General features: G+C 48.9%; 1 protein-coding gene across 8 annotated transcripts in view; it reads left to right on the plus strand.

Moving 5' to 3' along the window:
• Positions 1-1,702: 1,702 nt before the first annotated feature.
• CHD5 (chromodomain helicase DNA binding protein 5) overlaps positions 1,703-23,411 on the plus strand; it is a 104,981-nt gene continuing 83,272 nt past the window's right edge. For 7 of the 8 annotated variants that reach the window (XM_044996234.1, XM_044996230.1, XM_044996231.1 and 4 more), the window contains exons 1-2: positions 1,703-1,843; positions 12,966-13,096. In XM_044996234.1, coding sequence (XP_044852169.1) covers positions 1,777-1,843; positions 12,966-13,096 — 198 coding nt within the window. In that variant the 5' untranslated portion in view covers positions 1,703-1,776. The remainder of the gene's footprint in view (positions 1,844-12,965; positions 13,097-23,411) is intronic. The other variant, XM_044996232.1, reaches the window with a different exon arrangement.

Raw genomic sequence — 23,411 nt, forward strand, 5'->3', positions numbered from 1 at the left:
GCTTTGGTTTAGCATTAGTCTGTCCACCTCAGCAGACCTTTTCCTTCGTTCTTGGGGTGTGTGAAAGTGGCACCAGATTACAACCATCCATGTTCGTAGGCAATCTGCAAACTTCCTCCACATTTGGCTGTCAGTTGTTTTAGCCTTAGCTTGAGCAGTAGTGGTGTGGGGAATGTAGTCTCAGGATTAGAAAGAGGAGGCCATGTTCTGATTTGTGTGAACTGGGAATCTGAATCCAGGGCTTTGCAGCATAAAAACTATTGTGTATAATCACACAGGCACCTTCCCTTCTCAATGTTGCTTTGGTCCCAACAACCAAAGATGTTTTAGAGCCTAGAGATATGCAGGAAGAGACATCCTTACACTTAGAATTCTTTCTCACTAGTCATGTGGAGGGATGCAGTGACTTTTATTTGTAAACCTTGACTATTCCACACACACCCCTTTTTTTTAAAGCTGTGGCTAAGAAAGGAACAATAAAAATACCATTTAAAGGCAAGTAATCAGGTATGCTCAGTCCCTTTAATAAATAGGGCGTGGGAGTCATTTCAACAGAATGCTCTCTTTAAATAAGCTTTCTTCACCTTTCTCTTGCTGGATGTGAGTTGCTGTGTCCTCTCAATGTATAGCTTTGTGGCTTTATTCATTTGAATTAGGCTTAATAGGTTTATGACACTATGAAAAGAAGCTAGCCTGCTGCTCATACACGGTAACTAAATTTATAATTTGGGGGTTTATTTAAAAAACCAGGAACAAAAGATGAGTAATTCTGCAGCCCTATGAAATAATGCCTGTGTCATTTTGGGTGGTGGGATAAGGGAGATGTAATGCACTAACGGCACTATTGCTTCTTCTAGGTGCTTTTAGAAAACGGCAGGCAGTAGCACAAGTGCTTGTGAGTTTGGCTGTGGCCAGCTCTTCAGTGAAGTTATTACTAGTACCACCGTGAGAGTCCACGTACAGTAAGAGCTTTGGGAGAATTATTCAGAAATGCGTATGCTGTTTATAAAAACTCATAAGAAATGAGTGAATGTGGCAAAGTCAAAGGCTGGGCTCTCCTGCTAGGATTTTCCTGGCTATCCCCTTTTGTTTTCAGTGAGGGCGTGGATTGAACACCCCCACGGCTTCCCAGGATCATGTCTTGAGGGCACTGAGCGGCGCTATTTAAGGTCAGTAGCCTGCCTCTTTGTCTCCTTTGGGCCAGGTTGGCACTAGGGGGGCTCCACCAGGCAGGGTCTCTGGCCGGGAGGAATCCATCAGTGGGCACTTCACTTCCAGGCTGCCTTGCCTGTCATCTTGTTCACTAAAGAAACGGAGCACCTGGCTGCGTGGGCGATGTGCTGCCTCGGGGGCTGGGGGGGGGACGGGACAAGGGCTGGTGCTGCAGGTAACCCTGTCCCTGACCTTTCTCTGCATCCTCCCAGGGCTGCTCCCACAGGGCTGCGGAGCCCGTGTTCCCCGCGAAGGCCTGGTGCCCAAACGATGGGATGCGGTTGCCGGGGTAACCAGACTGGACGTCACAATCTGGGCATGTGTAATTCCAGTTGTGTGTGTGTGTGCGCGCGTGTGTGTGTCTCCCTCCTGCGCTCGCTGCGGGCTGGAGGGGCGGGGGCGGGGGCGGGAGGGAGGAGAGAGCGGCCGGGGGAGGGGGAGGGAGATCGCTCCTTAAAAAAAAAAAAACCCACCCAGGGCCGCCGCCGCCGCCGCCGCCGCAGCCATCTTCGCGCGGAGCCGCCTCGCCCTGCGCCGCGCAGCCTGCGCCCGGCAGGTGGGAGCATGCGGGGCCCGGCGGGGGCCGAGGGGGAGCCGCGGGGCGAGATGGAGAACGAGGAGGAGCTGTCAGGTAGGGGGAGAGGGGGCTCCTCTGGCCCGGGCAGGCGCGGGGCTGGCCGCCGCCGCCGCCTGGGGAGATGCTGCGGTGATGGGCACCGGAGGCGGAGGGTGGCTGCTGCCCATTCAGCTGCTGCGGGGCGGGGCCAGGGGTGGCAGATCCTGGGGACCGTATCCCGGGGGGGGGCAGGCTGCCGGGACCTCAGGGCAGAGGGGTCCTTGTTAGCCTGTGGTTCTGCCAGGCCAGCTTCCCGTGTGTAGCCCTGGGAAGGAGGGAGCCAGGCAGGAGACGAGGCTCCATGGGTAGGTACTTTCTGAGCCTCACCTGTAGCCCCGGCGCTGGGCAAGTGCCCAAATCATGGGACTAAGCCTCCTTCCGAGCGTGCAGCGGCGTGGGGAGTAACACCCCTGCGCCCCAGAGTCCTGCCAGGAAAGCGGGGTCCCCCTTCCCCGCTAGTTCTTTCTGCACCCCTGCCCAAGAGGCCCACCGCTGGCAGGGGGCAATAACGTCATTGATGACATAAGGGTGAAAAGCTCTAGAGGTGGATTTTCAGAGGTGCTGAGCCACAGGTCTATTCACAATCAACAGCCCCTTTGAAGATCTGGCCCTTAGTTCCTTTCCGTAACTTCGACTTCTCTTCCCTAAATGCCTAACATCCCTGCCTGGTGTGAGTAGCTGAAGGCCTAAATAACTAGCTGAAACCTCAGGCAAAAGAGAAAATTGGAGTGGTTTTTAATTTTCCCTTACTTACTGTACTGGTTCTTTTTGTGCTGGAGAGGAACTGACACCACTTGTTAGAGCTAAGCAGTGATGGCTGGAGCAACATATGCTTTTCCAGAATGTATGTGGCTTTGTACCCTGGGCAAAGAGCCATTTGTAGAATCCTGGTGGGGTGCGACAAGGATTTGTCTGGCCTGATTCCCGTTTTATGCAGGATTCCATCTCCACATCTTCCATACTAAAGACTTTTTGGCCCCATTCTTTGACATCTGTGGTGACTGTGCCTAGAGACCTTTTTCCTTGGACGTTTCCTTTCTCTGCCTAGTTGCTCTGAATATTTGCCTGGTGCCGACTCTAAACTTTTCCCTCTTAAGTGTCAGGCACCGCTCCTTGACCTACCACCTTCGGAGGGTATGAAAAATCTTTTCCTTACATTTGCAGTGTTACCTGGAAGGGATTTACAGATGGGTCATGTGCCTCCCTTGGTCTTCTCTTTCCCAGCCTTTGTAGGTTTACCTCCCTCATTCTCTCCACTGATGTTTTACCTATGATTCTTGTATCACTTTTACTTCCCTTTGCTTTTCTTGAGGTTTGTCTATATCTTAGGGACTAGCCTGGGGCATTATTAAGGCGAACAGACTCATTTCAGTGAAGCCTAAACCAGATTGCAGATTTCCTGATTACTTTACCTGGCTGTACCTGGCACATTTGAAACCTACCTGCTGAGCTGACAGAAGTGCTGAGTATGTTCCAGATAGAAAGCAGCTGCTGTGCTAGCAGACATTTCAGGTGCATCCTGGTAGAAAGTATTTATTGGGCTGTACCAGCTATGTCCAAGGTAGAATTTGTCAGTAACATGTCAGTGCTCTCAATGGAACAGAGATCACACAGCATTTGTCATGAGGGGAGAGCAGGGAAATAATTAGATAAAGGCTTAACTTATACAGGGAGGCTTATTAATGGTAAGACTGATAGCTGAGCACTGAGAGATGGTTTTCCTTAGTTGTGACATAAATAAATATAGTAGTAATTTGTCCTGCTATTGGCTAGAGACTGTACTTGGCGTCAGGGGCGTGCTCAAGGGGTGGGGGGCAAGCAGAGGCCCAGGTCCCCCCATGTCAGGGGCACAGAACTCCTCTGGGCCTGGGGCTGGGAGAGCAAGCTCCTGTGGACCCGGACTGGGACAGGAGACGAAAGCTCCTCCGGGGCCGCAGAGGGAGAACCAGCTCCACTGTTGGGGCTGCAGTGGGGAGAGGCAGCTCCTCTGGCCATGGGGGGCGGGGCGGGGGAGCGGGTGCAGCAGCTCCACTGGCCATGGACGGGGGAGGGAGGAAGGCAGCTCCTTTGGCCACAGGGGGCACAGAAAGTGCCCATCGCCCAAAGTAGCCAAATATTTATTCCTGGGAATTCCTAATATGTGACATCCTCCTGCAGAACTGCACGTAATTACCTTGCTAACTCTGTGTGAGGGTCTCCAGCAGCAACTCCTGTTTGTGTAGTTCTTTGTTTTCACTTTTTGGGTCTTTTAAAGAAATAAGTTGCTGCTTGTACATAGAGGCTGGTATTTTGCAAACCAAAACTATATCCACAAATTAAAAAACGCCTATAGCAGCTGTTAAAGCAGCCACTTTGGCCCAATTGGTGCTAGCACAAGTGGCTAAAAATCCATACGAGTCAATGTAGTTGTACCTGCTTATGCCAACGGGGCCAAATGTACCATTCTGCAGGGAATCAGCACCAGGGTTATGTGGCACTTTAATCTCACTGTGCTGGCTGTTGCACAAGGGTGAATTCTACCCATAGTTAATTTGGTCCAAACAGCGCCTCTCATTTTCTTACATTGCTAAAATACATTTTCTCCTGAGCTGAAAGCCTGAATACAACCCATTTAGTGGAGAGCAATGGTACAGGAGTGAGTCAGAGTTCCTGAAAAACAGGGGCTGATAATGCTACTTCTGACAAGCCCAAAAATCCAGTAACCCTTGTGGTGAGGCAGTAATAAGGGTACCTGGTGCCAATATCATGTGGACTGTCATCCATAAGGATTGAGATTCCAAAAGCCCATCAAACATATTTCATTTAAAACATGAGGGAAGGAGTGAAACACCCATCTTTACAAGCTGCACAGCTATTCATCTCCATCCTGTCCTTAATTTTCCTAAGCATGAAAAATTCTTCATGTCTGCAGATGGATGCCTCCCCATCAGTGTCAAGAATGGTTCTATTCTTCTTTCTTCCCAGAAACGACTCTGGAGGAGATTATTAAGATCCCTCTGGTTTTTACTCTTAATGCACCTGACTGAAGTGCAATCAGAGAGATAATCAGGGTCCACAATAGAGCCATGGAAATGAGTGAGTGTGAGTTTGCATGTGCTGGAGAGAGATGGGAGTGTGGTAGATTAACATGAACTCAATAAAATAACTTGTGTCCAGCTGTTTCCTGTTAAGGATACTAGTGCATCTCAAATTCACCTGCAAAATCTATCACCATTGCATCCTCTCTCTTCCTAATTTTTCATTTCAGTTACCAATAATCTCCATATGCAGAATTACATTTACTAATTGTTCTTTGTTTGGAGGTGTTTAAAATTAGCAAATTAGCATGTTTTCCATACTCTGATTACAAAACATGCGCTTTTGGTGGAGATAACTCTGCTTTGAAGTTATGGAAAACATGAAGAAAGAACAAATATAAAGTATCCAGCAGAGAAAATGTTAAGTTGTTTCTCACGCTGTAAGATTCTCCATCTTGAAAAGCAGTTGGTATCACATCTGAGTTAGTGCTGTTTGAATTAGTATTGACTTGGCGTCAGCACTTGCATCTCCCTCAGACCAGGGTGTTTTGTGCAGGCCGGGGTACCTGGGTTATAACAGCCTGTTTCCTGCGAGGGTGTTTTGGTGAGGAGAGCAGGAAGAGGAGTACCACGTCCTGGAGTTTCTGTTCACTTTGAGAAGTGGGCTCAGAGGTCAGGGACAGGTCAGGGGTGATGGACAGGCTGGCTTAGAGGTCAGTGACAAATACTCTCCGTTCCCATCATCTTTTCTCCAGTGGCTTTTAGTGTCAGTTTGTTCAGTTTAATCACAATGCTCAGGACGTTGTTTAGGTCGCAGTGAGATGTGTACCAAGAATTAGAAAGCATGAGGCTATTTTTTTATTAGGGTCGCAAGGGGGGTCCAAATGAGCCTTGTTATAGGACTGTAGCTGTCACCTCTCCATAACACATCACACATCTGCAGAGCTGGGACTGGCCCCTTGGTCCTTCAGTTCACACAGGTCTTCACAAGGATTGCCCTTCTGTTCTTTCTACGTGGCAGCTGGTGGTTAGAGTTCAGCAGTCTCTCTCTGGCCTGTTTCTCAGCCATGCTGAATTGCTCAGTTGGACGTGTGGCTCTTGTCCCGTCTGCACAGGAGTTGGTGAGTCTCTGTCCGGTTCCTAGAAGATGGCATGCTGACCAGGTTGTAGCTGTCAAAGGATAAGCAAAGGACTTCAATGTCCAAGGCTGCTAATGCAGCAACTTTCACGAGCATGAATTTCACTGAAAACCATTGCTAACCTTTGAAGAGTTTTATTTCCCCCTGCAAAGAAAGTTTAATTCAATTTTCTCAATCAGTCGCTGGCTAGATAATTGTTCCCCTTCTCTAATAAAATTGGAACCCATTAATGCAGACGCTGTAGGGTTGTTGGATTTAAAATCCAGCCCTGAGGGACTGGCTTTCAGCTCCTCAGTGTGTCTGGGAGCTGGGAAAAGAATGAGGATTGTCACTTCTTCTGAAAGCCTTGAAAGGGAGAATAGCTCAAAACGCATGTTTGGACCTGGAGTCACACTGCACCCCTGGCCCCCATGAAACATCTGAACAGTTTAGCATCTCTAGCCATTCAGCTAAAACAGCAGCGTTTCTAACTTGTGGGAATTCCTGGCTTCCCTTTCATAAATTTCATAGCCCCATAGATTCCAAGGCCAGAAAGGACCATCGTGATCATCTAGTCTGACTTCCTGGATAGCACCAGCCAGAGAACTTCCCCACAATAATCCCTAGAGCAGAGCTTTCAGAAGAACATCCCATCTTGATTTAAAAACGGTCAGTGATGGAGAATCTACCATGACCCTTGGTCAATTGTTCCAATGGTTAATTGCCCTCACTGTTAAAAATGTACAGCTTATTTCCAGTCTGAATGTGCCTCGCTTCAACTTCTAGCCACTGGATCGTGTTATAATTTTCCCTGCTTGTCTGAAGAGCCATTATCAAAGATTTGTTCCCCATGTAGGCTCCGTCCCTTGTCTTCATCTGCAGCTGCCTGGCTTATGCTCTGCCCAGACCTTTGACTGGAGCTGTCATTTTCTGAGAGAAGCTGAGCTGGTCCAGTTCGGCCTCCAACGCTGCAGCTTCCAGCAAGTGACTGTGATTGTAGCAGATGCCTCTGCTTCTTTTGGACTAATGAGAGTGACCTGGTCAGTGTTTTATCTTTCCATTCCATTCAATTAAAAATATCCCAGCAAAATCAGGGCCAAGCATTCTCGCACAAGCCGTGCAGGAGGAAGAGCTCACAGAAACAAGGAGGCTTCTCCTCTACTATGGAGATGGTCTGTCAGCAAGGGAGTGGATGGTCTTTCCCTAGAAACAAAACAAACGCATGTAAACCAGAGGGATTGTCAGGGGTGAAGTCTCTGCAGGGTGCTTGTATCGCAGCACCAGATGTTTGCTTAGCTTGAACATGTTTTTTTTTTTGGGTGGGGGGGGTAGATTGTGTGTGTGAGAGAGAAACTTGAATGCTGAAATACATGAATTCTGGACTTATTAATGCTGGAGAGAGTTTAAATCCACTGAAAAGCAGGTAGGCAGGGCATGCAAGGTGTTTTTCCTCTGACCTACCACAGCTGCTCTCAGCTTCTTTACTCTGGTTCAAGGTTGACAGGCTGTTGTTCACAATCTTGCGTTTAAGCTTAAGAATCAAACTCTCTTCATCACATGCAGCGGAATCTGCCTTGCGATTTCTCCGTGTGCTCAGCAGAGTCACTGGATGTCCTTGGGGATTCTGTTTTTTACTGAGCGGTACCTTTTGGGTTGGAGCTTTCATATCTATGAGAGTCGTGTGAGTGAGCTGCTGAGCTTGGGAACAGGAGTGTGGAGTGAAAGGGTTGACTTTAAACATAAACTTGGTGCACATTGGTCTCAGTTACTGAGCAAAACAAGATTCTGCCCAAATGCCTCAGTCTCCTGGTTGGATTTAATGAAAGTGACCACACTTAGCACTGTTACTGTGCTTCTCATTGGTAGCTCTAACATCTCTCCAAAGCATTGTTATCCTCATTTTGTAGTTGGGAAGTTACCACCACCATCTTCAAAAGTGGCCAGTGGCTCCAGTTTCCATTTCCCTGGAGTGGAATGGGCGTCCCACAGAAGAGCTAGGAAAAGTTCAATTAATACAACTCTTGCAGATGAGGGGTTGCTCACCTTCTGGCTTCACAGGTAGCTTTTGGTTCCTTCCAACTGTCTGTCCAGGTTGTTCATATGTGGCACAAGATATCTCTGTCTTCCAAAGCCATCAACCCTGGCTGCATTTGCTCAGTCTCTGCGCACCTGTGCAAGGTCTCCAGAAGCTCACGAGTAGTTAGGCTACCTCAGGCTTTGAGTGTTTCTCTTGTAAGCTGAGCGTGGTTGGGTTTGGTCAGTACTTGGATGATAGATGTAAAACCAGGGGAAAACACCAAATGTTGCAGGAAATGGTGCTGGTGTTTAAGTAGGTAGCTTAGCTTCCTGCTACGTCTGTATTGAACCAGTGCCCCAGTACAGAGCTAGGGACCACACCGCTGCTAAAGGCTGAGATGAGATGGGAAACCAACAGTCTTGACCGCTTGTGCTCATCTAAGATCCCATCACGTTTTGTGTCAGCATAAGAGTGTTAAATGCAGTGTCCTGGCCAAACGTCAGTTTGGGAAGATTGCCCTCCGTCTCCCTGAGGCAGAGTTCCAGCTGGAGAAGTTATCCCCCTGAACAGCTATTCCAGATGTGGGGGAAGTGGTCCTTGTAGGCACAGTCTGCAAAGCATTTGGGGATCTTTTGGGATAACTCTGCATTCAGCAGAAGCAGAAGGGGTGGGGAGGCAGCTATATGCCTAGCTTGCTGTGTGTATAACAGGTACGTGCACTGAAGAGCAAGGGTATCTTTGCCTGGACTCGTTCCCCACCCTTTGACATCTTGATCACTAGGAACCAACACTCAATATTAAACCGCATCTTGCAGTGACTGACTCAGAGCACAGACTGCTGTGGGAAAAGCACAAAATAGGCCAGGATGTTTCTCGTTGCAGATGGAGTCCTGGGCTCCAGCTCCATTATGAAAATTCTTAAGTCTTTAAAACTTCTTTTCAAAGCAAAGGGCTCTGTTCTCCCATTGTGAGACTCGGGTCCGTGGGGCTGAATCCCATCACTACTACATCTGTATTGGGATACAAAGCCCCCTTCCCTGCCCCAAAAGATTGTTTTTTCTCTGGAGTGTTGTGAATAAAATCAAACAATGCTGAATGGCTTTTATATAGAGCCTCATGCACCTGATAGAGAGGCCAAGAACTCTGATCTGGTGCTTTTTAGTGGAGATTATTCTGGTCCTGTCAGAGGTGAGAGAAGTGTGTTGCTTGCAGTGCATGGTTCTGTCACTTGTCTAATAAATTTCACTGAGATGGAGCTAAGTTGCTTGTTTTGGCAAAGTCTAAACTGCTGTGTTTTGAAGTTGAACACAAAATCTGTCCAGTCTAATGAGATTGGAGTATTATTACTGTATAAGTTTAGAAATTCAAAAAGAAAACAGAAGAGTACAACACAGAACTGGATCTTAAGGAAATGCAACAATTTGACAAAATGCCAAGACTCATTAGTAAGAATGTCAAGTTTTGGAAGATAATGATGACAGGAAAATAAAAGGGTACATTGCAATTAGTGCCGAGCTTCTTTGCCTTGGTGGGGATGCAGCAGATGGATGAAAGCAGTAGAGCCAGCATGCTTTGAGCTGACTCTTCACTTTGCTTCGGTGCAGGCAGCTCTGTGTCTGTCCAGGAGTCAGCGGGGCCATCCGGAGGGTGTGCAGGGTCATTGCAGCACCCAGCAGCTCCACAGCCTCTCCCAAGACATAGCATCACTACTGCCTTCAGTGCTGGGAAGGAGCTGGAATATGCAGCCAGAGGCAGATGGGGAGGGAGGCGCTCAGAAGAGAGACTTGTTTTCTCTCTTTTCTTTGATTTAATTGAATCCATTTTAACAGGATCTATTTCAAAAGGTCTTAAAGGGTAAACAATAAAAAGCCTAATGCTTCCTCATTCCCTAGAAGCCCACATCAGCAATGGGGTGTCCAGACGCCTCTCTTTGCTTCTGAGCAGGCCAGTGGTGGGGGCTTCATGGGCCTGGGCGTCTGCAGAGAGGAAGAGATGATCCTTCTGCTTTGGTGCTGCATGCTGTGGAGCTCCGTGCAGTAACAGTAATACTCTGCCCCTGCCTCTTCCAAGCCCTTTCCAAACGCCAGCCCTCACGAGCCCCCTTGGGAGGGAGAGAGCAAGTGTCCTTAGCTTCATTTTGCAGATGGGAAAGCTGAGGCAGTGAAGTCAGTGACCTGCCCCAAGGCCGTGTAGGGAGTCTGGATGAGAACCCACGAGTTCCTTGCTCCCAACCCCTTGTTCTGTCCGCCAGACAATACATTTATTATTGAAAGCCGCAAATGATTCTATGCCCCCTTTAATCCCCCTGCAATCTCCCTCCCTGTGTTTTCTCTGTCTTGCCAGTAACCCCTCAGATCATTGAGACAGAGAGGGCCCTTTGAAAACCGAATCTTGTTTGTTCAGTAGCTAGACTCTCACCCAGTTTGGACTGTGGAGCAAGCCTGGCCAGTGGCACGTCACGTGTAGTCCATGTCACTTTCCGGACCCCTGCAGTAAATCCCATAAGGACTTCTCTTGGAGTGGATGTTTCTAGCCAGAGCTGGAGTCTGCACTTTGTGCTGCACTGAAACTCACCTACCTTGCTGTAAAAGGTGCGTCACTGTGCTCCAGTTCTCTGGGAGCTGGTTTCTAGTGGCACTGCTGTAAGAGCAAACAGAAACTGCCCTCTCCCACTGCATTGTGTTGAATGCTGGAGCAATGCTTGACTGCTTGCTGGGGGCTGCCATCCTGCTGGAAAACTGGCCTGGTATATGTCCCTGGTGATGCAAAGGGAGATTAGTGTCAGAGACTAGAGACCTCTTTGCATGATCTGCCTCTGATGCTGCGCCACCATCCAAACAGCTTTCCTGTTGAATACCCCACCAGGGTTGCTAAATAATAGCAGTGCACTTTTTTAACACCAAAGCTGTTCTTCTGATGGCCAAACCAGTTGTACGGCAGGCTGGAGACGAGGTCCCAGGCTTTGTGCGTGGGCTCATCCCACTGGCAGTGTCCACAGTGATGCATCCAAGAGAGAGATCTTTGCACTGACACCTAGATGAAACAATGAAGATATTGCTGTTAATTCTCTGCTTTGTGGGGATGACCCCAACCCTGATCAATTTACCAAACCCAGATTTTGAGCCTAAACAGCCCGACATTGTCCTCCACTGAAGAGCTGTGTGCGTGGTGTGTGCTTGACTAGAACAAATCTTTTCAGTTTCAAAGTGCTGTAGCCATAAACCTGGGACTCAAGTCCTGCAAACACTTCCTATCAGCTTAGCGTTGAATGCTATTCCAGCACCCACTGGCCTGCTCCTGGTGGAAGCATTATGCCTTGTAGTAAGTTTTTGCAAGATTGGGCCCCCTTTTATGACCTAGCATCCATCAGAACCTGCACTGTGACAAAATTTAAGATATCAGTTACTGCCAAATACTATTGCCAAATACCTGTGACCTAAGTCTTGTCCATGGCTGAGCAATGCTAATTCCCTGTGTAATGAACGAGAGCAGAGTACCTGCCTCGCTGTTGTGTCGCCTCTAGTACAGCACAACAGAAGCAGAGCAGCTTCCTACGAATCACTTACGCTGCAGCAGACTGGCTGGTGAGAGAGACAGAGGCTGGCCATGGTACATGATATGCTGGTCCTGGGCTAATATGTGGCAATCTGCCATAGCAAATTGATTCAGATCAGAACATATAACTGCACCAAAAATTAGTTCTCTGTTTTGTGTTTACTCTTAACTTGGCCCACTCAAAAATCCCTCCATCCCTGATTTCCAGCTACCACACTGCGCTGCTAGGTAAAAAACCCATTTGCTTCCCCTAAAGTACGAACATTTATCTCTGGCTGCAAACTGGCTTTCCAGATCCCATTATTTAATCCAGATTTAAATATCAGTACCTAGTGCCACTGTTCGTTCTGCCTGTCTTCTACCTGCAGTGATACTGTGCTGTTATCGATTTCCCAAACAACCAATGGGGAGCTGACCGGCCATTTGGCAGCTTTGCATCTCCAGCATTTAAAGACACGAGCACTTTGCAGATTCCGTAGAGCAGCTTTTTGCCTCCACTCTGTGGCATCACAGTCATCCCTAAAGTGTCACAAACTGATTTGTGTTGGGAGGAGTGTGCAGCCGGGGCAGGGGGTGTCCACGGAAACAAAGTGACTGTTTCCATACAAATATGAATACGAAGTGACTGTTTTCATACGAAGTGACTGTTTTCATACGAAGTGACTGTTTTCATACGGTGATAGGAAGGATAACTGTGATAATTACTAACAACTGGGAAGAGAAACACAGGGGTAACAGTTTGGGGACTAGTTTTTAACCCCATCCTCTGATTTGGTGTCCGCAGTGCGTTCCACTTGAGTTTGCACACCAGTTACGTGAGCACAGACAGCTGTTTGCACAAGTGGATCGGGCAGCAGCATGTACACAGCTGGGTCCGTGAAGCTGGAAATGGGGCTGACGCTTCGATTGCTTGAGACACTCAAGGGTCTCCATCAGGCATTAGCAGCTAGTTCAGTGCTGGCCTGAGAGGCAAGTGACGCTAGCGTAAGGCTATGTCTACAGTACGCCGTGTAGCCGCTGTTTGCGGCTCTCCTGCGAGAAAACCTTCCACCCCCAGCGAGTGGGGTTCGCGAGCGCTCCCGCCGACAAAGCGCTCTTCACACTGGCTCTTGTTGTCTGCAAAACGTTTGTCTTTCGGGGGGTTGTGTGTGTGTGTGTGTGTTTTTAGCACCTCTGAAAGACAAACGTTTTGTTGTTCAGTTGCCAGCGCAGACAAAGCGTAACGTGGGGCAGCTCGGTTAACAGCTGGACCTGAGCCAGACAATAAACAGAAACTTGGGCGAGGCCACATGTCCTTGTATCCCAGGGGCTGATGGAGCTCCTTGGCCAATGCTCTCCCATGGGATCAAACACAATTCCTGTACTTCGTGTGTGTCTGTGAACCTGGCTGTGTAACTTCTCCCTTTCCTCCCCCTTTGTGTCGTCTCCAGAAGAAGAGGATGGAGTGCTGGAAGGGCTGGAGGAATTTTATCCAGAGGAGCAGGTAACTGCGCAGAAGAAAAAGAAATCCAAAAAGCTGAAAGAAAACAAGACTTCCAAAGTCAAGAGAAGGAAGAAAGAGGTAACATCTCCCACTGTTGGATGAGGCTGGCAGGCAGCTGTTGGCCTCTGTGTACGAGTTGTGTGCTTGGGATAATGCTGCTGGTCTCCCTTGTGGAGCAGTCGGAGGTCTAGGGATGGAAAAGGGCTAGATAAGAGCTAGGTATTTTACTAAGGGGAACTAGTTTAATGTGTGACGGGGGGCCCATTTCTCAGACTTGGGTGATGCCCCAGCTGAGCCTGCAGATTGGCGGTCACTCCCCTGAGGGCCTGGAGAGGCTGAGCAATATAGTGAACTGGCACGCAGGGCTGGGAGCAAGGTCCTGTGTAATTCATATGCTGGCTCTGACAGCGACTCACTATGGCCTTGGGTGAATCACTTAACTTCTCTACCTCAATGGCCCCACTGGTGAAATGAGAATGGTACTTATCTACTTCCGAGAGTCTGTGACAGTTAATTAGCCAGTGTTTGGAGCGGGCTTTGGAATGTGAAGGTTTGAGTATTATTATTTATTGAGGGTTCATTGGTGGGTGATGCTCTCTGGCCTGTGTTAGGCAGGAGGTCTGACTCAGTGATTATAAGGATCCCTGGAATGTCTGACGCTTAGCGCTGGAGTCTCAGGTGTGGATTTAAACACTCTAACTTACATGCCCAAGCTTGAAAACTGAGATTACAAATGTTGCCTCTTCCTTCACCTGGTCTCCACTAGTTGCGCATGTGTCTGAATGCGGGGGGTGGTCCTTTGCGTATAATTACCCAGAATGCTCCTTGCTACTAGCTGCTGTAGGGGTTGAGCTCTGGAGATGCACAGAGGTGGGTTGGTGGCTGCTGGAACCCCTCCTTTGCTTAAATAACTTCCACAACATGAAGATGCTAGGTTCAGATTTGTGGGTTTTGGTTCCGAGACATGGATGGGCTTCGTCTGTCTAAATGGCTGGGACGATTCATCTGACCAAAGGGAGAAACAAACACAATATGGGTGTCCAGGGAGTAAAGAGTGAAACTGGGGAAATCCAGAGATTGAGTTCTGACAATATCCGTAAGAAGAGTTAAATCGACTCCGGCTACTTTGGAGGGACCCTTCTTCACGCGTTCAGTCACTGGGGAAGAGGTTGGCTTTGGAATGGGACCAGCCCAGCGTGTTCTCCCTGGAGTGATTTCTGGGGAGACGGCTGGGTGCTGGGCGCTGCAGCAGTAATGGAGTCACTGCTCTCTCTGGAATAGTTTAGCAGCAGGGGCGAAGGTGTGAGTCGGTGGTTTTCCAAGGCCATGTTTGCATGCTCCTCATGTGGCCGCTTGGTCTGGGCACTGTCCTAAATGAGGCCCGTGGCAGAGCATGGAGCATGCTGGATGGAGGAAGCTGTATGGCTCAGAGAGAGTTGTGCTAAGGGCTTCTCATGCAGAGAACTGTGGAGGTGGGCGAGGGGAGGAGCCAAGGTTGTAACCTCGTGTTTTTTCAAAGAAAAGAATGTAAAACGGAATCATTTTATAAACTCTTTCTTGGCTGCGCTTTGTGCTCGTGCCACGGGGAGGGCAAGAGTCACCAGTGCATGCTGGCCACTTCCCCTGCTCCGGCGATGCAAAGTCGCTTGTCAACCTGGATTGAGGAGCCAGTTAAGCTGGGCTTCTGGCTGCCTGGCATTGCTGGAGCAGTGCCAAGCATCCAGAGTGTACTGGCCCTGGCCCTATGAATGGATCTGGGGAGACTCTGGCCAGAGCCGTGTAGAGCAGGAAGCTGCCTTCTGGCCTCCCTTCCTCCTCCCAAAACTCAGCGTTCGCCGCTCGCCCCTCCAAATGCTTTGTTGTAAGGACCGTGGAGAGGGCTCTCTACTCTGCCGGGTCCCAGGGACCACAGTTTGCACTTTAGGGTTCTAAATCCCAAGCCCTGCACTTTGAATTCAAGGGGCAGCAGATTAGTCTGCGTTTAATTAGCTCTGCCTGGTGTGGTTAGTTAATTTCTCATTTGGAAGCTAAATCTTTCTCCAGAAGTAGGCACAGCTGGAGACGGGTACTAATTTGGGCAAACACTGATCTATCTAGTTCTGCCAGTAGTTTAGTTTTTCTTGAGTCTTAAAGGTTTTCACTTTGAGGGTGGATTGCAAAGAGAGAGAACAGCCCAAACAACTGCTAATTAGTGAGAAGACACACAGGATGGAAGGGGTGAGACTTTCCTTCCTAGCTGACCATTTGCAAGGATGATTACATTTTAAAGCTTGCCTACTACATTCGTACCCCTGGGTGTTGTGCCGTGATTGCAGATCCTGTCACCAAATATGATGTTTTGTTATGTGACTATGATATAATGAAAGACAAGGGCATTAATCACTGTTCTAAAACTTTCCTATTTCTATTCCCCAATGTTTTGAAAATCTGTTTATTCTAATATGTTCTTTTTAATGCTGGAAATATGTCTGATAAATGTTATTGCCAGTCCTTAATCTTGTGAGTTGTGTGTGACAGGCAGTGAATAATCTCATGCTTCACATTCTGAATCCTATACCCCACACTTTACATATCAGATATTGAGCTGGCAATTAGGCGTTTTAAATGGAGTGAGTTGTAAGCGTGAGGAGCGTGTCTCCTGGCATCTCACATACAGAGGCGTTAAAAGAAGGCAGAACCAATAGGAAATGGAGGTTTTGTCAAACAGGCTTTTGCATTCATGAGTTTGGGATTTATAGTATCCCAGTTAAAGACACATTAGATAATTATTACAAACGATGATTATCAGACACCCTACCAGACCACATGCAGCAGTACAGTGCATTGATATAGATAATAATATATGTATTATGATAATCTCCTTATCTGGTTATTAAACCCCTCCTGCCAGGGACGCACACACTGCAATGCAGCACCTCATTTACAGTTTGTCCCTGGTGGCAGACAGTAAATCTTCGTGGCACATACTGTACCAATAACATTATCTAGGGACTGTGTCTCTTAGGGATGAAATGCAAAGCGACATGTTGGGAATGTAACCAATGTGATGCTGTTTGGAGAAAACAGCATGGTTTTGAGGTTTCTGTGGAGACAGGATATCGAATGACAGACTGACCATTTCTGGGTGTCTCGCAGGCAAGAAGTGGGGCCAGGCAGGATGTGCTGGCTTCTCAGGATTTGACATTTGGAAGGATTTGGGGAGTTTTTTAAAGAAACCAAATTCTCAGTGAATTATTGTCCTAGTGAATCCCCCTCATGCTGCTCCCAGAGGATCCACTCTATTCCCAGTTCCCCTATGCTCCCTGGGCTGTGTGCTGCCTCTCAGGCCATGGCTACACTACAAACTTGTCGACTTCATGTAAGTCAACATCAAACCTCCGATTTAAGCAAGTCGATGTTGCGTGTCCACACTGAGCTCATTGTGTTGGCAGAGTGCATCCTGACTAGCAGGGCTTGCACAGAGCACTGCATTGTGGGTAGCTGTCCCACAGCGCATGTAGCTGAGTGGAATTTTGGGTTGGGCTTGCAAGGCCTTATGAGACCAAAACATTGGCGTGGGTGATTATGGGAACATGGCGTTTACAGCCTCCCATGATGCACTTACCTCCCTCCATGAAATCAACAGCAAACAAACCAAGCCTTTTTCTCACCTTTTTTCATAAGCATGGGTTACCCATGTGGATGCCGTTGCATGATAAGCATGGACTCTGCTCAGCTGTACATGGTTGTTGCGAGCATTACAAACACCTCGTGCCTTATCCTGCAGTATTCACACAGCCGATACAGGAGCTGCCGTGCTGAGCAATGTGATGAAAAGGTCTGCAAGCAACCTGGCTGGAAGACATACAGCAGAGCAATTTGCAGTTGCTAGCGACAGTCATGCATCACCTTGACACAGTGCAGTACCGTTTCTGGGCCTGGGAAACAAACACTGACTGGTGGGACCGCATCATTATGCACCTATGGGATGACGAGCAGTGGCTGCAGAACTTTCAAATGCATAAGGCCACTTTCCAGGAACTGTATGAAGAGCTTTCCCCAGTCCTGAAGCACAGCCATATTAAAATGAGAGCTGCTCTGACAGTGGAGAAGTGATTGGCAATAGCTTTGTGGAAGCTTGTAACGCCAGACTGCTACCAGTTAGTGGGGCATCAATTTGGAGTGGGTAAATCTACTGTGGGATCTGTTGTGATCCAAGTTTGCAGGGCCATTAACAGACTTCTACTAAGAAGGATAGTGACTCAGGACAATGTACAGGACATAGTGGACGGTTTTGCCGTGATGGAGTTCCCTAGCTGCGGTGGGGCAATATCAACGTGGGATGGTTGGGAAAGGTGCATCTTTAGGAACACAGGTCGGTTCAGAAACCTGCAAGCAGGGACTTTCTTTCCAGATGGCAAAATAACCATTGGTGATGTTGAAAGGCCAATCGTGATCCTGGGGGACCCAGCCTACCCCTTGCTCTTATGGCTCATGAATCCATACACTGGGAGCCTGGACAACAGTAAGGACCAGTTCAACCATAGGCTGAGCAAGTGCAGAATGGTGGTGAAATGAGCCTTTAGACATTTAAAAGGCTGCTGGCGTTGTTTGCTTACTAAGACCTCTGTGAAAGCAATATCTCCATTGTCACTGCTGCCTGCTGTGTGCTCCCTAATATCTGTGAAACAAAGGGAGAAGAGTTTCTGCCGGGGTGGGGGAGTTGAGGCAGATTGCCTGGCAGCCAATATTGAGCAGTCAGACACCAGGGCAATAAGAAGAGCAAGCACATTGAGGGGCTCTGCATCTCCGGGAGGCTTTGAAAACCAGTTTCATCAATGAGCCAGAGTAATGTGACACTATCTGTGTTGTTTCTTACCAAACTGTCCCCTCCATTGCATTTTCTCCCCTGTAAACTCCACCCCCACCAACCACCGTGTGTTGAATGAATAAAGAGCCTTTTCTCCTCAATCTGTTAAGTTTTATTATGCACACAAATGCACAGAGACAGCAAAGAAAAGTAAGATAACCTGGGGCAAAAGGGCTGATAACACCGTGTGGGGGAAAACAAGGAAAGCTTGCTTACAGATGCACTGCAGTAGCAATCAAACGTGTGAGAATGGGCGTCTTCTTGTCCTTGTGTCCTCCCCTGGTGTTGGGTGTACGGGATACTGAACCCCCCCACCTCAAAGTCATTTCGGGGAGGAGGATATAGAACTGGGCGATGATGGCAGCAGGTTCAGCACAGGCTGTAATCATAATCCACAGCATCTCTTCCTGCGTGTCATGCTCCTGTTCCCTGCATGCTCTCCTGTCCTCCCTGTCCACATCCAGGTTCTCAGACAGTGTAATCCTCCATGCGCTGAGCTCCGTCTTGTCACTCTCGGAGGCACACATTAATTCATTGAACATGTCCTTCCGAGTCTCCTTTTTCTGCCTTCTAATCTGGGAAAGTCTCTGGCCTGGCGTGGAGGATGGGCCAATGCACAAGGTTTCAGCTGCAAGGAATGCAAAGCACAAGGGTAGCTTTAACTGTGCATACATTGTTTCTGGTGCAAGGTTAATTTTTTTAATAAAAAAACCAAGCCTCACTACACCTCACTGCAAGCCACAACGTAATCACAACCGCTGGCTATTGCAAGAATCGGTTTGCTGCTCCAGCCATGGTGACTGAGGCCACGAGGCATGGGGAAAAAGTCTTTTGCTGCTGCTTTTGTGAAGACATCCTTGGGATCCCAGGTTGAAACTTGAGAAAAGCCCCCTGTCCCCCAGCAACCTGGATGGTGCTTGAGGACAAGCACCAGTGTAAAGCCCTGCAGATAGTTTGTTTTTTACAAAAGCGGCACCGGGTTGGGGGGAAGGAAGACAAACAGGAAGGCCCCCTGCTTTTTTTTCAGTGCTGGTTGCAATACCCGGTGAGCCCTTCCAACCACAACCATGGCATGTTTGGGAAAGCGTGGTTGTGTGGCCTCGATTTCACCAAACGGGGGGTGGATTATTCATTGTATTGTTTGCGGTTTAAGGGCTAGCATTGAAAACTTCCCCCATTTCACCTAGGTGACCCTATGCCATATCACTCTCCCGAGGGTAACAGAGATGGCCAGGGAGCAGATGCTGCAAGCGCCTGGGTACAGACCTGGTCTTTATGCTGCAATGCTGTCTGCTGCAATGATGCCAGCAGGGTTAATATTGGAGTGGCACGGGAAAGTGTCCTACCATGTCAAATAAATGTGGAGGCTCCAGAATGGCATTGGAAGCACAGGCCACTGGCTGGGCAGAGGTGGGAGATCACTGTGCAGATCCCCTCCCCCCGGAACATGGACTCAGTGGTGAGGCTGCACCCAACCCTGACACAGCGCAGGGACCGGGCCTGCCCCAGAAACACCCCAGGGCTCTGCCCTTCCATGCCAGGTGCACCAGGTGTGGGCAGGCAGGCTCAGCAAGGCAGGATCCAAGTGTGGAGGGGTTCTGTGTGGTGCAATCTGGGTGCGGGGGGGATCGGGATGCACAGGGGCTTCTTGGGGAGTTCTGGGTGCAATGATAATGGGACTATGTAGGGGGGTTCAGGGGAAGGTGGTTGGGGTTCAGCAGGGGGGTCTGGGTGTGGGTGGCTCGGGGGTGTGTGTGGAAAGAGTTTGCAGAGCTTCCTACAGCTGAGGGAGAAATCTGGGGGTGGGTCTGACCTGGCCCTGGATGCCATGCAGGGGAAGAGGAAGTCCCGTCCTCCACAGCCCAGCCAGGACGAGCAGCTGAGCCCGGTGCAGGGTAGGAGCCACCAGTCAGGTCTTTTCCAGTCCTGCCCCCTGTCCCACAGTGATTTACCTCTCTGCCAGCTGCCTTGGGCATCCAAAACATACTACTGGGGAGGGTCGTATGACCGCTCTTGTGGCTTCTCTGTCAAAGTCATTTTTCTGCAGGGAAGCAAAGAAATCTGCTGGGGACATAAATTCTGTGCGTGCGCAGTGGTGCAGAATTCCCCCAGGAGTAATAAAAGTAGCATGTCTGTGGGGCAGAACCAGAACGACTGTTCGCCTCCCTTGTTTTCTGGTACACTTGCTGAAGCTCCTTTATTTTCATGAGGCACTGTTGCATGTGCCTGGTGTAGCCCTTCGCCCCCCACGCCCCGTGTGATTTTGGCATAGATGTCAGCATATCTTCTGCAGGATTGGAGCTGTGCCTGCATAGACACTTCTCCCCACACCGCAATAAGATCCAGCACCTCCTGTGCACTCCAGGCTGGAGCGCGTTTGCAGCCTTGAGTCTCCATGATCAGCTGTGCTGGCAAGCTCTCCACACTGATCAAACAGGAAATGAAAATTCAAAAATTCCCAGGGCTTTAACAAGGGCGTGGCTGTTTCCTGGGTACCTGGCTGATGTGCAGTGGAGTTGAAAGCGCTCTCCAGAGTGGTCACAGCGGAGCACTGTGGGACACCTCCTGGAGGCCAATTCGTTCAAATTACACAGCACAGTGTCTCCACTATCCCCATGTCGACCCGTGGATGTCAAATCAAGTGCTATGCCTCTCGCGGAGGTGGAGTACAGAAGTCAACTTTACAGGCCACTTAGGTTGGCAGAAGAGACTTGGTATTGTAGACGCAGACATTATTAGATCGGCTTATGTTGCCCTAAGTTTGTAGTGTAGACCAGACTCAGACGCCGCAGATGAAAGACCAGGCCCTGGATGGGAGCTGTGCTCTTGTCATGCCAGAACGCGTGGGGCAGAGGGCGCCTTCTCTGCGACTGAATGTTCAGGGGTCGCCGGGGTGGCGTGCCCCTGTACTTGCATGTGCCAGGTTTCTCTGAACATAATTACCAGGCTGTCAGATACCCCAGCTGCCTTTTAACCTTCTGTGGGTATCTGTGGATGCTGGCAGCACATGGGTGCAGTGGCAGGCCAGCGAGGAAAGAGTTAAGTATCTCTGAGTCACTTTCCTTTTGGAATGTTGCTGTGGTTGGGCCGAGCTGTATGGGAAAAAGGCCCCAGGCAGTCTGGGCTCACTAAGCCATGGTCAGGGTACGTCTAGCGTCCAGCGTGAGACATCGGCAGTGCTTAGGGAAAACAGGAAATGGGGGCTGGGGAGAGGTAGGGGACGTCAGACAATAAACCGGGCTGGCTGGTGCATGGTGCGGAGGGTGAAATGAGCTGTGCCTGCCTCAGCTTCCCTTTCAGTTTAAACTGAGCTGCTCAGGCCTTTGACCTAGCTGGGCTGGCGATCGGGAGCCCGGGGTGAGCGCTGGACTTCCACACCGGCAGCCAGATTGTGGCAACTTCCCTCCTGGGGTAGGTGGGCTCCAGACGCCATCGCGCCCCAGCATCACCCAGCCTCAGAAGGGGATGAGCCTGGGATGGTCGTGGGGAGCTCTCGCGCAGCTGACATCTGGGCAGGGAAAAGATCACATGGGGGAAGTGGGGTGGTAAAGCTGCATGCCGAGGAACAGGCAGGCAGGGTCATGCGACGGAGGGCAGGGACACACACAGCTCTGAGGAGCAGCACTCTCTGGTCCAGCCACTCAATTGTTTACTATAAAAGCACCAGAATGGTTGTTCTCCTTACATCAGCGACTCAGGTAACCGCAGGTCCAGCTGTTGATATTTAAAGCGCCAGCTGTCAGTGTGCAGACAGTATGAGCCGTCCCTCTTGCATGTGAATGTCTCCATTTGCCTGCACCGATGGCTCAGCCGTTCCCCATTTAGCGCTATCCTGTTTAGTGCACTGGGATTATTTTTCTTCACCTCAGACCCAGGCTGGCTGGCGACTTTCTCCTGATACACTTTGAAGATCAGATTCAAGATAACACTGCAAGGTCGATACGATGACCTGGAAAATCACTCACAAGCATCACACGGTTCTAGTTTCCTATTTTATTAATGAAAGTAAGGAATGCTGGAGCCCAGCGCTGTGCTGCCAAGACCCACTCGTGTCTGAGTGGAAATGGGTCCTATCTATTATGTAAGAGACAAGAGGCTCAGATGGAGCCATGACATCTCAAATGTGAGCAATGTGCCAGGGAGCTGTTGGAGTGAGGGATGTGTGAGCTGCTCTGCACACATGGCTTGGCACAGTGTCGTCATCCCCTTCTGCAGGTTGTTTGTTTTGTATTGAACATATTAATTAATATATTTGTTTCTACACCTGTTAGCATGTTCCCATTTGATAAATTATGCTGGAATTTGCAAACAACAAATTAGCAGCTATTGCATTAGTATGTTACAGCTGGTTGGAAGCAGGATCGCTAGTAAATTACAAAGTTGCCACTTGGATTCTAACAGCGTTCTGATTTGGGGCACTGTCCTGCACTTGGAGTCATACAGGCAGAACCCCTTGCTCATACTGAACCCCACTGATTTTATTTGGACTCTGCATGCGTGTAAGTGTCTGTTTGTGCTGATCTGACTGCAGGATTGGGCCCAAGTGAGCAAGCATTCCGGAATCTGGTGTTTGCCCAGGGAAACACCTTCATTGTTCATCTTGAAACCACTGGTTTAATGATCGTGAAAGGTGCTGGACTGTGTCAGACTCAGAAACACTTGGCCCAGCAAGGAGAAGGCCTTTCTCCGCAGCAGGGTGTCTTAGCTCTGCCATGGAGTGACCACTTTCAGGGAATTTGTGGCTCAGTCTGATCTTGGCCTTTCTGCTAAGGGTGCCAGCAAGGGGCTAATTCGTGCTAATTGCGGTAGTATTTCTGTTGATGTGTTTCCTGACCAACTAGAGATTGGGTAGAATTCTGCAACTTGTTACCCGTAGGCTACGTTTGACACAGAAGTGACTTTGGACTGCTCCTGGCTTGAGCTGGATTTGAACCAGGATTTGGATATGAGGCAAAAAGCTCCATGTTGAGTTCATTTTACTCAAAATCGTGCTTTCTGAGTGCTCCGTTCCATAGCTGCAGGGTGACGAGGTATCGCAACCTCATTGGGTTTTCAGTGGAATGGTCTCTAGTCTGAGGACATTTTAATAACCCTATTAGAATACACGTTTGTCATGGGGACATGTTGCCTTTACATACAGGGTGCTCCTTGTTGTCAGATGTTTCACTGATCTGAAATGCAGATGAGTTCCAAGAAGCACATGAAGATTAAACTAGTGAACTGTGTGCAGAAGAATTTCAGTATCCTATTGTAAAGGAAGGTCGGCATGTATCAAATATGCAAGCGCAGTATAGCTGGTAATTTCCCTATCCCTTTCATTGCCAGACTTCGTGTAAATGATACTGTTCTCTTCCGGTCACCCACCCCACTCTCTAAGAGGAGATCGTCTAGACAAGGTAGCACATTAAAATGATTTTTGCAAGTGACTGGAGCCTAACAGTCTGTTTATTTAAAGAACATGGATTCAGACCTGCCTTTTATTGTCCAACAGACTTTGGGTAGAAGTCACAGTCCAGCAAATACATAATTTTGTGTGGTCATAGT

This window comes from Mauremys mutica, chromosome 21, assembly GCF_020497125.1.
Source record: "Mauremys mutica isolate MM-2020 ecotype Southern chromosome 21, ASM2049712v1, whole genome shotgun sequence".
In the NCBI taxonomy this organism is placed as follows: Eukaryota; Metazoa; Chordata; order Testudines; family Geoemydidae; genus Mauremys; species Mauremys mutica.